The 14,006-nt window shown below is 41.5% G+C and overlaps 2 protein-coding genes across 7 annotated transcripts; one reads left to right on the top strand and one right to left on the bottom strand.

Moving 5' to 3' along the window:
• Positions 1 to 289: 289 nt before the first annotated feature.
• On the top strand, positions 290 to 4,665 carry LOC122819470 (zinc finger protein 260). Its single transcript, XM_044096216.1, has 2 exons — positions 290 to 635; positions 1,775 to 4,665. Exons 1-2 carry the CDS (start codon positions 437 to 439, stop codon positions 3,343 to 3,345), a joined length of 1,770 nt encoding a protein of 589 aa, XP_043952151.1. The 5' UTR covers positions 290 to 436; the 3' UTR covers positions 3,346 to 4,665.
• Positions 4,666 to 4,850: 185 nt separating this feature from the next.
• LOC122819471 (proteinase-activated receptor 3) lies at positions 4,851 to 11,514 on the bottom strand. Of its 6 annotated transcripts, none has more exons than XM_044096222.1 (4): positions 11,493 to 11,514; positions 9,139 to 9,193; positions 6,377 to 7,297; positions 4,851 to 6,292 (listed from the first exon to the last, which is right to left on the bottom strand). In XM_044096222.1, exons 3-4 carry the CDS (start codon positions 7,261 to 7,263, stop codon positions 6,232 to 6,234), a joined length of 948 nt encoding a protein of 315 aa, XP_043952157.1. In that variant the 5' UTR covers positions 7,264 to 7,297; positions 9,139 to 9,193; positions 11,493 to 11,514; the 3' UTR covers positions 4,851 to 6,231. The 6 variants fall into 6 exon arrangements, with proteins under 6 accessions (XP_043952157.1, XP_043952154.1, XP_043952155.1 ...); XM_044096219.1 differs by having other exon boundaries at positions 6,377 to 7,268; positions 11,493 to 11,496; XM_044096220.1 differs by lacking the exon at positions 11,493 to 11,514 and adding an exon at positions 8,806 to 8,939 and having other exon boundaries at positions 9,139 to 9,461.
• Between the last annotated feature and the right edge of the window lie 2,492 nt (positions 11,515 to 14,006).

Raw genomic sequence — 14,006 nt, 5'->3', positions numbered from 1 at the left:
CCTGGTTACATTAGCATTGCCGCTAGGTGACTTTCCAGCTAGCAAAATGTTGCTCTTGTTTAAAAAGCATATTTATATACAAATTCTATATATTGTGACCAATTATTAGCATGAGTGGTAATAATTAGCACACATGCCAATTATTATCAAGGTTCTGTTCTTATTGTAACGTGTAGAATTGCATAGTAATTCTGGCCTTTACTTTTTATATGTGAAAACATACTTCTTGTTACTCCACAACAGCAGATGGCAGCCTACGTATCTATGAGCTCTAAGAAAAATAAACTACCGCCTCTTTTCTGAGAGGAGACAGAGTGCATTTCCTTTTATGTCTGTTCCGCACACACAAAAACACACACACACCTCTCCAGCGTTTTTCCTGCTTCCCACCCGTCTGCGTCTGCTGTGGTATCCGCAGCCGCTTTAGTCAAACACAATGGAGAAAACAAGCGAGTTAAAAATGTGCCTGGAGTCCTCGCTGAACCGGATTTTTCAAGCGACGGTGAACGACATTCTGGACTCGGTGGAGAGAACCCTCTCTGAGTACCAGGGAGCCATGCAGACGATGCAGACCGAGAATGAAGGCCTGAAGCGACTGCTGTTTGCACAAAGGAGCGCAGAGTCTGACCACAGAGGTCCGCAGTTTGTTTATTACCTGTCTCTGGTGCCCTGCACTGTGAGGACTGTGTGTGTTCTTTGTATTTTGATTCGGAAGCCTCATCTTCTTTAGGTTCATTCGGCACATTGCATCAAACCCTTAACGTTCCGTGTATAAATCACAGTTTGGGGAAGTACATTAAAAGGAATAGCTAATTCTTCCAAATGCAATAAGCAGTTAATTTCTCTATGAAAACAGCTTGACGTTTTCAGCATTTGTAAACATAATTGTTTCTGAAATGGTGTGTAACAATATCCTTTCATATTGTCTTAAAGTTGTTCTCATAAGTAAACTGTGAGGAAGTTGTATATTGTTACCTCACATGGAACAGTTTTAACCAGAAGAAATACTATTTTCCCAGCTAGTTTATTTTCATCGTATCCCCTCTCAGTAGCATGGTGACACTAATTTCTCTAAATATACTACATTGGCCTGACAGAACATAAAAAATTATGTTTTTTGGTCATTAAAATATTTTCTGACCAAATAATTATTTTATTTATTTATTTATGTTTGGGCAAATAATTAATTGTTCTGACTGTAGCTTTGAGCAGGTTTATGTTAGAAGGTATTCATGACTTGCGAAGTTTAGCACACCTCTGTGGCAGTTGTCTATGTTTTCTTATCTTTCTCCTTTTTGATAGCAACTAAAATAAATGGGCCTCTGTGTGACGTCCTATTTAAGTTTCCATCCATCCATCCATTTTCTATTCACCCTTTGTCTCTAATGGGGTCGGGAGGGTTGCTGGTGCCTCTCCCCAGCTAACGTTCCGGGCGAGAGGCGGGGTTCACCCTGGACAGGTCGCCAGTCTGTCGCAGCCTATTTAAGTTTGAAATAAAAAAATAAAGTGTGTAAGCAGGCTTTTTATGTTATAATGTTGCTCATATTAATTCATATTTCACCTTCTCTTTAGATATTTGAGAAGAATCAGATGAAACTTGAGCACTGAGATTAAGTCAAACCTTTAGTTTAGTGTTGTGTTTAGAGCCGCCCTCTAGTGGAGAAAAATATACTTACAACTCATCTGTGGGATTTTTACTCATTTCAGCAACAACAAATATTATTTATTCTACACATGTTCCAACCTGGTCTTTGTTTTCTTTTTACTTTTTCAGATGGATGTGAGGAAGATTCTGCCTCCGATTGGAACAGTCGTCCTTCTACCTCCACCTACACCAAGTTTAAGGTGTCCATATGCAGCAGTGACAAGAAAGGCTTAAGGAAGAGACATAAGAGCAACCTGAAGGAGAGAGCGTTCTCTGCTCCATTTTTTCTGCAGACAGACCAAATTGAAGAGCAGTCATCTGTTGACGAGTCCGAAGGGATCTCGGTTCCTCTGAAAACAGAGCCTGGTTTGGAAGGAAGTAGTGCCGTCGATCTTTCCCAGACTTCTCTGAATCAGACGGCAAAGCTGTTAAAGAATGAGGCCTCAGAGATTCCCGGTGATTCACTCACAGATGAGGAACAGCCGCCTCCTTCAAGCCCTGACCATAAAGGCAGCGAGGGCAGCGTTAACGTCACCGTTGTTTCCGGAAGCTACACACAGGAGGGACATTTCATCAAGGTTGAGAAAGAGGAGGACGCTGACGGTGAAAGTTTGACTCACCCAGAGTTGAAGTATGAACTGAAATATGAGGAGTCAGAGTCGGACCAGAGATGGATGGAGGGAGCGGGCATGCAGGATACGGAGCAAGAAGAAATAAGTTTGGAGCAAAGCGATTCGCCCGCTGTTGCTGAAGACGAGACCCAAGAACAAAGTGTCAACCTTTTACGCTGCCCAACCTGTCCGAAGACATTCAGCAACGCAGCTTTGCTCAATGTTCACATCAAAGCCCACAACAGTAGTAAAGATCACAGCTGCGACCTTTGTGGGAAACACTACAAGCGTGCCGACCTCCTCTTATCCCACCGGCGCATTCACACAGGAGAAAGACCGTTTGGTTGCAACGTCTGCAGCAAGACCTACGCCCACCTCAGCCAGCTCAGGGTGCACAGGCGGGTCCACACCGGCGAGAAGCCCTACTCCTGCTCATACTGCGGGAAGCGCTTCAACGAGAGCAACCAGCTTAAGGTCCACCTGAGGACTCACACCGGGGAGAAGCCATACGGTTGCCAGCAGTGTGGCAAAACATTCCGAAACGTCGGAAACTTGCGGATGCACGAGAGGATCCACACGGGCGAGCGGCCCTACGGCTGCGCTCAGTGCTGCAAGAGGTTCTACAGCCTCGGCGACCTCAAAACGCATTACAGGAGCCACACAGGGGAGAGGCCGTACAGCTGTGAGCTGTGCAGAAAGACCTTCAGTCAGACCGGACACCTGAAGATGCACATGCGGATGCACACAGGAGAACGGCCGTACGGCTGCGACGAGTGCGGCAAGAAATTCACGGTGGCCAGCAGCCTGAAGCTGCACCTGAAGACTCACACGGGGGAGAAGGAGTACAGCTGCGCGTCCTGCGGGAAAAGCTTCAGGAGGTCCTGTCATCTGAAGAGACACGAGGTGGTGCACACCAAGGAGAAGCTTTTCTGCTGCGGTCAGTGCGGGAAGGCCTACACCGATAGTTCCAGCTTGAGAAAGCACCTCAAGATTCACGCGTCGCAGGAGTGCACCCTGCCGAGCGCAGGAAGTACGAGTGAGGCTGGAGTCTCTGCATCTGCGACCCTTCAAGACATGACAGAAACTTAAACTAGTTGGCCTAAAAGTACAGCAGCATATCAGGAACACTGTAGAGAGAGAAAAAAAAAAGGAATACATTTCCCACAAAAAAATGTTGAGGTTAGTCTCAGAGAAATTCTAGAAGTCCAAAATTTGCCAAAACAAAAAAATCAACAAAAAAAAACTTGAACATTTGTGTTTCAAAAGTAAAAAAAAAAAAAAAAAAAAAAACTTTTGGAAATTTCCTTTTTTTGTGTGTGTGTTTTTTTTTGTCTAGAAAATTTCTGAAATTAACCTAAAATTTCTGAGTTTTTTGGCAGAAATTTCCTCCTTCTTTTGTTTTACAATGGCCCTAATACACAGTTGTATAAAAGTAAAGGATAAAGGATTCACTGCTGTAGCGTTAGCTATAAATCAGTTTGAGTGTTTAGCATATATTACTACATTATTTACAAAAGCTGCTCCCTTTTGTAAATAAGGGAAACATATTAAAAATAATGATTTTGTTATTAAATCTTCAAAGCACTAAATCAAAGAAATGAATAAATGCTTTTTTACATATTTACTCCACTGATGTAAGTGACTTGATTATAGGCTGTGTAGTCTCATACAATAAGATTGTAAGAGTAGACTTGTTTAATGATGTTATTGTCAGCTTTTCTGAAGGTGTTTAATATTCATCTTCGTATCTGTGCTGAGTTCTGTTGATTGAGCTGCTGGAAGATGTTTTTATTGTCTTTGCTGTGATACCAGAAACAGTGAACCGCTCTGTGAATGAGAGGGCTGTTTGTTGTAGTAAATGTACAATTACATAGTGTAGCAATGTTCATGATGTATTAAATCTGCAAGCTGTCATTGTGATTTTTCTCTCATTTAAATATATTAGTCAAAAGACGTTTTGGGGGTTTTTTTTCATCTCATTTCCTTTTTTCATTCATATCTTTAGTCAGACTTTCCAAATTACAGATTATTGTGTGGAAATTTTGTACACACCAGAATATTTATTAGATGTTTTTGAGAATGAGAAGCAAGCCAGGACCAAATTTATTATCAAAAACCTAATTCTAATGCACAAAACTTGAAATGCTAATAAAAAAAAAGATATGTTTTGTTGTGTAATAGCTATGCATGTGACTTGTGTAACATCGAATTATTATGCTGCTGAAGTATTGCTAAGATATGAAGATTTAAAGAATATTTCAGGCGCAGAATCAGGATGTTATCAAATTTGTCCCATCAGAATACAACGATGGATCTGCTGTAGATATTTCAGCATTTTGTTTGTGTTCCACATGAAAGCCATCAACATTAAAGTTTGTGGATGCCAGTAAAAAAAAAAAAAAAAAATGCTTAGGCGAGCAAAACCAAATCTGTTGGTTGATTTGCTGTGGACTCATTGTGGAAACAAGTTCTGTTTTTAGAAGTCTTGCACATCAAGAAGCTTTTATTTATTAGTTGCTTAACAGAAAGAAAGGCAAAGATGAAAAATGGGAAAATGTGCAGCAAATAACCGAGAGTCAGTAATCAAACAACCGCATATGGGACAGTTTTTATTTGTATTCTGCCAAATTACATAAATGTGGAAAATGTTCAATGTTAATTCATTTTCAGATCGAAAGCAGAAACAGTTTGTTAATGGGTTTTATCAATACATTCTGCCTCAACCGGCCCTATGAGGACATTCAAGATCTTGATTAGTAGCAAACAAGAAAATAAATACACTGACAAAAACAATAACATTACAGGAGATTGAAGCTACATCTCCTACAATAAAAACCTGCTCCATTTTACAACCAGACCTAGAAAATGGCTTTGTGCCAATCTCTGCTGCACAGTTACCTCTCAGAAAACAGGCAAGCATTGTAGGGCTTTTTAATTGGATTTATATAATACATCCAAAAAGCAGAACAATACAGTTTTTAAATGCATATCTCTCCACAACTTATTCTTAACATAATAAGAACAAAAGAAAATCATTTAGAGGTGCAAAAAATGTAACATTTATTCAACACATAATAAAAGTTAGAAAATCGTGCTTTACAGCACATTTTGTGTTACCTAAAATACTGAACAACATATTTTAAAAACAGCAACACCTCTACTTTTCTAATGTCTTGCATGAGCGAGCTACGCTGCAGGGCTAAACAGGAACTATAAGTGGGGGTTTGCTTTGAGCCGTGTTATTGTTACTCATGTCCTTCTTTATGACAGATCTGAAGCTAACTGCATTTCTGCTGACAGAAATTAGCATCGTCGTGCTTCTGTTCATATAAAATTGATTATAGGTTCCACAAGAATGCTGTCGTCCCAAAATCCTCCTGAGTTAACGTTGATATTAGCAATTTTCATTATGGAAATTTTTACATGTATTGACCTATAACATGTTTTTGTTGAAAAGCAGATATAGAATAATATCAGAGATTGTCTAAATATTTCAGAAGTATTTGATCTGACGTATAAAAAAACAATTTTTAGAGTTCTTCATGAAACAATGGAAACCAGTGAATAGTTACATATTTTTGATCACAGAATGTTGATATTTGTTAAAGGGCTATAATATTCTTCTTCTATTCCTTCCATAAAGAAGACTTTCTGCATATGTGCCTCTCCACACTTCCTCTTGGAAGTTCTTCTTTGGACTTTGGCTGATTTTTCATTTTTCTTTGAAAGACTTAAAACAGAATAACTGTTTAAGATAAATTTGAAATATTAAAAGGAGTGCCTGGTACACAACAAAAGAAAATATTTGATGAATCAATATTTTTGCAAAGTACAGGGAACTGTTTTGATGTTTTGTCCACCCGCTGTGGTTTACTGTTGCACAAGGGTTCTGTTTTGTGTTTTTGCGCAGGCAAATTGGAAATGCATGCCTCCCCTGTTCTTCGTTGTGTTCTGTAATCCGCTGCTTCTTCAGAATTATCCCTCTCTGACGGTCTGTGTCCGCCGGGATATGCTCCAAATCTCCCGTGAGACTGAACTGGAAAAAGCAGACAGAAAACTAATTTATCTACACATTCACTTAACTCTGGTAAAGCATGAGAAATACAAGAATAGGCCTCACTTTGTTTGTGTCTCGTTGGTTGTGGTTCTGCAGCAGTTGAGTCTCCATGGGAACTTTTCCTTGGATAGATAAAGCATAGGTTGAATGGTGCTGCTAAAGTCCATCAAGCCAAAACAGACATAGTGTATATAGCAGCGAAATATGTCTTCAGGGAAGTAATTTTTAAAGGGGAACAGTGCAGCAGGAGGGAAGTAGTTGAAGACAATGATGGCCAGGATTATCAGAACCATGTTGAAGGCTCTCTTCTTCACCGGATGCTTTGCGTCCAGGCCGGCCCTGGACTGCTTCAGGGCCCAGAGAATCACTATGTTGCAAAACACCATGAAAACAAATGTTGAGAGGATTATCACTGTGAAGACCAGGTCAAAATTCTTAATTTTTACACATTTAACTGAAGCGTAGACAAGAATAATGAGCCAAATCAGGACGCCCAGCACCGGCCTGTGCTGACGGTCCTTCAGCTTGGTGAAGAAGATGGGGTGGATCACGGCGATGTAACGGTCCAGGCAGATGCAAGACAGGAAGAGAGGCGAGCAGTCTTTGAGGCCGTAGAAGAAGCGCAGGATGTACCAGGGGCTGCTGGTGGTGAGGAAGACTAAGCTGGCCAGCTCCAGCGGAGGGATGAGACAGAACAGCACGTCTAGAACTGCCAGGTGAACAATGAAGATATCCGAGGTGGAGGTGTCTCTCTTGTTCTTGTGGATGAGCCACAGCACTGTGATGTTGGCCGGGATGCCCAGGAACATGTTGGTGAACTGCAGGCTGAGATACCAGATGAGAGCTCCTTGCATGTCTTTGCATTTCTCGAAGGCGGTTGTATCATCACTGAAATTTGCAGATCTCTGAGAGATGTAGAGCCCAGAGACGTTGAGGTCAAAACCCTCCATGTCGGCTGGTCGGATCAGGCAGAAGGACAAAGCTCTGTTAAGCAACAAATCAGCACACATTTAAATCAAATATTTAAACTCCATTTAAGATTACTAGGAAGGATCTTTGTGTAACACCACTCTGAAATGTGTGCTTTCGTTTTTATGTCATGACTATAACGTCTCCTTATGTAGATATGGATGAGGGAAACTGTTTAACTATTCCTGATATAAGCTGTCATTGAAAAGCATTCAGACCCCTTTGTACTCTAACCACAAACTGCAATAATTTTTGTAGTGATTTCAAGACAAATAAGCTCATATTTATATTTTTATATAAAACAGGAACTCAATCATAAAGTTTTATGTCAAAAACAAGATGATTGATATAACATTTAAATAAAACATGGTAATTCCCAGTTAAACCAAGTTATTTGCTGGCATCCCAGTTCTTTCATTATTGAATACAATTATCTTTCCTTAAATCCTTGTAAGTTTATCTCTTACCATCGTAAGCATGTACAGTAAGCAAAAGTCAAATGCAGTAGTAGAAACACAGCTGTAACATTTAAAGTAACCTTTAAAGTTTTAAGGTTACTTTAAAACTCTCAAAGTAACCTTAATAGAAAGCTCAAGTCATATTAAAAACAGATCATAAGAATACATTTCTTTCAAATTGTGTCATTAATTTGTTGTATTATAGATAACTTATTTTGAATCGTCTCATAACTTAAATTAGATATCAACCGTTGCACTATTTTTAGTTTCACGTTGACATAACATCATTTAAATCTATCGTGCTGCTTCAGTGACAATTCCCATTTCCGCATGCAGAATTAATTTGGAGTTATCTTTGATGCCAGGTACTCTCCAATTTTACAAGAGGCCTATTTTAATCCAATTTTATTTTCTGTTTTGTGTGTGATACACGTTAGTCACGTACAGCACATTAATGTTGTAATAAAATTGATCCAGCATAGCCTTGTTATCAGTTTTACTGTGTAAGAATTGTTTTTGATTCCTCTTTGCCTCATTAGTTCATGGAATATCAAACAACAGTTCATATGAGACATTTAATTAAATCTAATTTGTTACCTTAGGTTTTTATTTATTCATCCTGGCCTCTCGTGTTTGAAAGCTTTTTTTTTCTTTCAGTTTCCATAAAGGAGCTTCATGTGAAATAAAACTGCGAAATGTAAATGAAGACAAAATACGCTAAAATGTCTTGAAAGCATATTTCAGGACTCACTGGTGATAAGCTGCAAAAAAATGTTTTGCCAGTTCCTTTACACACCACTGCTTAAAAAGGGGTCTCTTCAGCTTTAAACATAAACTCGTCCAAGTATTCTTTAGAGTAATTTAAATAAGTAAAACATTTAAAATACATAATATATAAATATGTAGATCTCTTGATGAATCACAGTAGATTTAATCTCTACCTGTGAAACAAAACTGTAACATTTTAGAAATATGCAAACTTGGAAGAATAAACTATGTTCTTTTTAAAACATATCTCACTAACATATACCTTCAGCTCATATCATTTTAAATAAAGCCTCATACCTCTTTCAACAGGATCCCAGTCTCATCTGGATTTAGCGTCTATGAACTGAGATGTGTGGGACCTTTGCTGCCACTAATGTCATTTCCTACTTTGTTCTGTTAGAGCTTTGCCGGGCAACTGCGGTGAAAAATGGCTGCCATGCGTGCCAACAGGTAGACAACTACGTCAAAACACTATCTCCATCTCATTTAAATAAAGAGTCAGAATATATCCTGGACTTATGTCACAAAGGCTAAGCAGCAAACTTGGGTGCAGATATTTCCATAAAACTGTGCGCTCTTTGTTTAAATTCAAATGCTATGAGCTCTAGGTTAAGGATAAGCCCCACTCACCTGTTAACTTGCGAGGTGACATATCCATCGACTCTTCACTGTGTCTGCAGTGTTCCTGCATGAGAAAACACTGAACCTTCACCTTAAAATGGACAGATTGCATCCTTTAGAGTGTGAGCAAACACTTGAGGGATTGTTCAAAATCGTCCAATCACAGTGTGGGGATGAAGATGTGGAAGCTAAGCATCTTCCCCTATAATGCCATGATTGTCTTCATTTGGCCCCTCTGCATCAAGATTAGCATGATAAATCTATTACTAAATTCACAAAATTTTCTAATATATTAACTACATTTATATTTTTGCAAACAAGTTAAAGTTAAAAATGAATACTGGTGAAATCAAGTCACAGCTAACAGTGTCCAGAGAGACGGCGTCGCATCTTCCATTCGCACGAATTGACACTGATGTAACAAACTGATGGAGCCCGATGGAAAATTGGCGGTAAACAAATGATGCAACAAGCCTGTAAATCATATCTGATTAATTTCACTGTAACATGGTGTAATATGTTACGGGGCCTTGCAAAAGGATCCATAAATTTGAACTTTTATTTTTGAATTGTGTCCTGTTACAATCACAAACAGATTTTTATCAGGATTTTATGCAATAGATCAACTAAAAGAAGAGTATAATGGTTACGTAAAAGGAAATTGATACGTGTTTTCCATTTCCTTTTCCCTAATTAAAATGTAAAACGTCTGGCGTGGATTCATATTTAGCCGCCACTACTCTGACACCTATAAAATCCGAGTGAGAAATCACATAATCACCTAATAGAGTCCTCCTTCAGTTAAAGTCAAAATGAAATAAATACAGCTGTTTTGTGAAGACTTCAAAGACGTTTTTTTTAGAGAACATCACATAAAACCCAAGAAACAGATCAGGGAGGAGATCAAATCAGGAAGAAGAAAGTTGCAAAACAAGTTGGTTTGAGCTTCAAAGATCGCTCAAACCTACCAAGTTCTGGACGTCTACCTGAACTAATGGACAGGGAGACACATAATCAAAGAAGAGGTCAATGAACTCTGAACCTCTGGAGGAGATTCAGAGATTCTCAGCTCAGGTGGTAAAGCTCACTTTAGGTCACCTGCTGTTCTACTCTAAACCTGAGCAATTTTGCAAAAACAAGTGACATAAATATCATTGTCTGACTGTGCAAAGCTAAGAGCAGCACACTCAAGGAGATGCAGCTGTAAATGCAGCAAATGGTGTTGAATCACTGGGAGCCCAAGTCAAATGCATGTCACACTATTCAGACTAATTGTAAAAATAAAATGGTTAAAAAAAATAATAATCCTGTTTTCCTTGAGGGCTGCACAGTGGCGCAGTTGGTAGAACTGTTGCCTTGCAGCAAGAAGGTTGTGGGTTCGATTCCGGACCCAGGGTCTTTCTGCATGGAGTTTGCATGTTCTCCCTGTGCATGCGTGGGTTCTCTCCGGGTTCTCCGGCTTCCTCCCACAGTCCAAAAAACATGACTGTCAGGTTAATTGGTCTCTCTAAATTTTCCCTAGGTGTGAGTGTGTGTGTGAATGGTTGTGTATGTCTGTATGTCTCTGTGTTGCCCTGCGACAGACTGGTGACCTGTCCAGGGTGAACCCCGCCTCTCACCCGGAACGCAGCTGGAGATAGACACCAGCAGCCCTCCTGACCCCACTAAGGGACAAGGATAAACAGAAGATGGATGTTTTCCTTGTGTGTTGCCATACTCCCTAAAGAAGCAGTAAAATGCATCGAAATATGTGGCTGTAGTTCTTTTTCTAACTTCGTTCGGTGTTTCACTATGGGAATCGCCTCAGCGTGACCCAACTACGGAAGCTCCAATGGACCTTACCAAGCTCCGCCCACAACCGACCCACGTGACCGCAAGTCTCACAAGCAAAGCCTCGTAGCGCATTATTTCTATGTAAACATGACTCCATTAGTGCATCATTTCTACCGGATTTTCACGATATATCAGCTACTACAATAGACAGAGGAAATAACAAGTTCATGTCATCATCTGGTAGGAGGTTACTGGTTTTTCAGTCACAAGCTGGTTGCAAACCTGAAGCCAGCAGGTGTCAGTCAGTCAGTTATGGTAGATCTGAAATTTGGTTTGATGACCTCAATATGAGAAGCTACAGACTGTTAAGAGGAACCAAAGAGCTCTGTTAAGGTAAAGAAGCCATTTGTTTGTTAAAAGTTTATGAAATCTATTTTTTCTATTTGATGTTTGTTATGAATGACGTATACTCACAAACGAACAGGGTAATTAGTCCAACGTTTAGAAACTACAACAGCTGTAATGAGCCACAGCAAAGGTAAACAAAAGTAAAATAACCTAACAGGTGATCAACTCAAAACCACTAGTACCTTTTTACTCTGTCTCTCTCTTGTGGTTTAAGCACACCTGTTACCGTGGCAACCGCCTGCGCCCATAAGACGAGCAAAGATTACGTTAAAAACAAAACCTTCAGTCCGTTACGATATCAAGTTTCCAGGCTTGATATTTATTTCTGGATTATTAAACAGCGCTTCCCTGAACACAGCGATGGTTGATTTACTAGCTGTACTTGGTGCTAGAGTGGCTAACACGAGTAACTGTTTAGTCCAAAGCCTTTTCTGCTAAAATAAAATTTTTAGTGTGTGTCAGATACAGTACACATTGCATATTGATCAGTTTAGCTAAAGTAAGACTGTGTAGCAGACAGGCTTCAAGGTGTAGAAGTTGTATCAGAACTACTATTATGCTGTACTTAGCTAACGAGAAGCGTGTGTTTGTGAGACGGCCACCCACGTGACCACGTAGAATGTGCATCAGCCAATGAAAAGCGGCCCCTCTGGTAAGGTCCATGACAATACGTCTGTCCGTGACAGACAGGTTGAGCCGTGACCGTGGCTCCACCCACCATCCAATAACACGGCCAACCTACCCCTCTCAACTCATTCTCGCTTTCTTCCCGTGTGAAGAACTACAGCAAAGCTCCCTCAGCACATTCAGGCTAGCTTGGCTCTGCTTAACCGTTCGTAGGCGTTCCGTAAAGGAAAACGCCGCTGAACGCAGTACCAGGACAGACCTGGACTGTGCTGGGTAAGTGCTTCGAAAGAAGCCTTTTTTTTTTCAGTTATACAAGCGTTCGAAGCAGCTATCGCGTAAAGGCGGGCGGCTTTTATAGCTACTTTGTTTTAATTAACAGGGTAACTAACGGTTGTGTTGGCTAAGCTAACGCGTAAAGGCGGGCTTGGTGGCTGTATAGCGGTACATCGCAAGCATAAACAGTTGGTAAAGTTCAGCTAACGTCTCACGGCGAGCGGACTTTATCTTCAGTTTTATAGTGAACGTGTCAAGACGAGCTATAATTTGCTTTCGGCATGGCTACGGCTCCCACCCCACCAAAGGGTCAGAACTGACGGTTAAAGAGGCTGAATCCCGCCTGTGCCCAGCATCATGCGGGGCCTCCATTTCAGGCAGGGACCCACACCCTATGTGCATCGGTGGGCGCTTAAACACGCTTGCGTCGCTGGCTGACCCACAGGGGTGCCAGCACTGCTCGTCGATGCCAGAAAAAATCCTGGAAAGGCGGCTTAGAGTAACTGTAGCTAACAGCCAGGATCCATGCCTCTCATCACCTTCAGCTGTTGCAGCAGGTGAAAACCATCAACCGCGAGCCTCTAAGAGCTGGGCCGACATGATGGAGGAAGAGTCCCATGCCCCCTCTGTTTGAGGGTCTCATGGAGAGCAGGGAACTCGAAACAGGCTTGGAGGAAAAGGAGGGTGATGCAAACTCTGACCTCCTCGACCTGGAAGACATGGAAGAAGAGGAAGATAATGTCTTCTCGGCTCAACTGTCCAGGCCAACCAGCGGAGCGGAAATCGCCTCCCCTGGGAACAGTGACCTGTATGATGTGTGCAGACGGGCTGCTTTAAAGCTGAACATCCCCTGGCCCGCAGTCCAGGATGCAGGCCATACAGAACGTGACTTATATGAAAGGAAGAGACTGCCACCAGTCTTACCTTCAACATAACAGCTTTTACCAGCTGTTCCAGCATGCATGAGAGAAAGAGCCGTTTCTGGTCTAGTCCATTCAAGAGCAAGCTCCCCACTAAGGGCTTCTCTAAGCTGGAGATACAGGGGATGGGTGAGTTGGGTCTGGCTGTTCCCCCAACAGTAAAGCCTTCAGTGGCTTACCATCTTCACCCTAACCGCAGATCGGTGTCAGCATCTTCGAGCATCTCACTTCCAGGTAAAATAGATCGCCTCACTGCATCTATTTACCAAAGAATGTACAAATATGCTGGACAATCAGTGTGCTCGCTTAACGCAGTTACACTGTTGTCAGCCTATCAGGGTGAAATCTTGGAGGAGATGGGTCGTCAGCTGGACTCGGGGACACCAAACCCCACCCTTTGGGATGAGATTTGTGTGGTGAACGATCTTATCCTACGCTCCTCTAGAGGGGCCGTTCAAGGCTGTGGTCGTGTCATGGGACTGGCAGTCTCAGGGGAGAGGGCCTTATGGCTAAAGTGGCACCCAAAAGGCTGAAATTATGGATTCGACCTATGACCCATCAAAAGGTCTATTTGGCCCCTCCCTGGAGAAAATGAGGGAAATAAGTACCCTCAGAAAACAGGAAGGAGAGGCTTTCAACCTTTGTTTGCCTCGTAAACCTAGTCGAACTCCTCCACCAGGACCAAGACCTGGCTTTGCTGCTGCTGCTGCAGTGAGAGGACGGCAGGGTGGACCTAGGGCTCCAAGGAGGCCTGCCACACAACCTCCCCAGCAAAATAAATCTGAGAACCCAAAGCCATGGGGTAAGCATTCTTTTGCAGCGGCCGCTGCAAAAAATCGTCCATCTTACCCCGGGGAGGGGAAAAAGAAGCGGGCC

Source organism: Gambusia affinis, linkage group LG17 (genome assembly GCF_019740435.1).
Source record: "Gambusia affinis linkage group LG17, SWU_Gaff_1.0, whole genome shotgun sequence".
Classification (NCBI taxonomy): Eukaryota; Metazoa; Chordata; class Actinopteri; order Cyprinodontiformes; family Poeciliidae; genus Gambusia; species Gambusia affinis.
The sequence above is the reverse complement of the archived record's forward strand: the minus strand, read 5'-3'. Positions and strand labels throughout refer to the sequence as shown.

Coding starts and splice junctions, on each gene's coding strand:
- LOC122819471 (XM_044096217.1), bottom strand. CDS start 9,241: ATGCAATCTGTCCATTTTAAGGTGAAGGTTCAGTGTTTTCTCATGCAG. Junction 7,269..9,138: donor GTCACCTCGCAAGTTAACAG/GTGAGTGGGGCT, acceptor TGATCCGACCAG/CCGACATGGAGGGTTTTGAC. Junction 6,293..6,376: donor ACCAACGAGACACAAACAAA/GTGAGGCCTATT, acceptor TGCTTTTTCCAG/TTCAGTCTCACGGGAGATTT.
- LOC122819470 (XM_044096216.1), top strand. CDS start 437: ATGGAGAAAACAAGCGAGTTAAAAATGTGCCTGGAGTCCTCGCTGAAC. Junction 636..1,774: donor CGCAGAGTCTGACCACAGAG/GTCCGCAGTTTG, acceptor TTACTTTTTCAG/ATGGATGTGAGGAAGATTCT.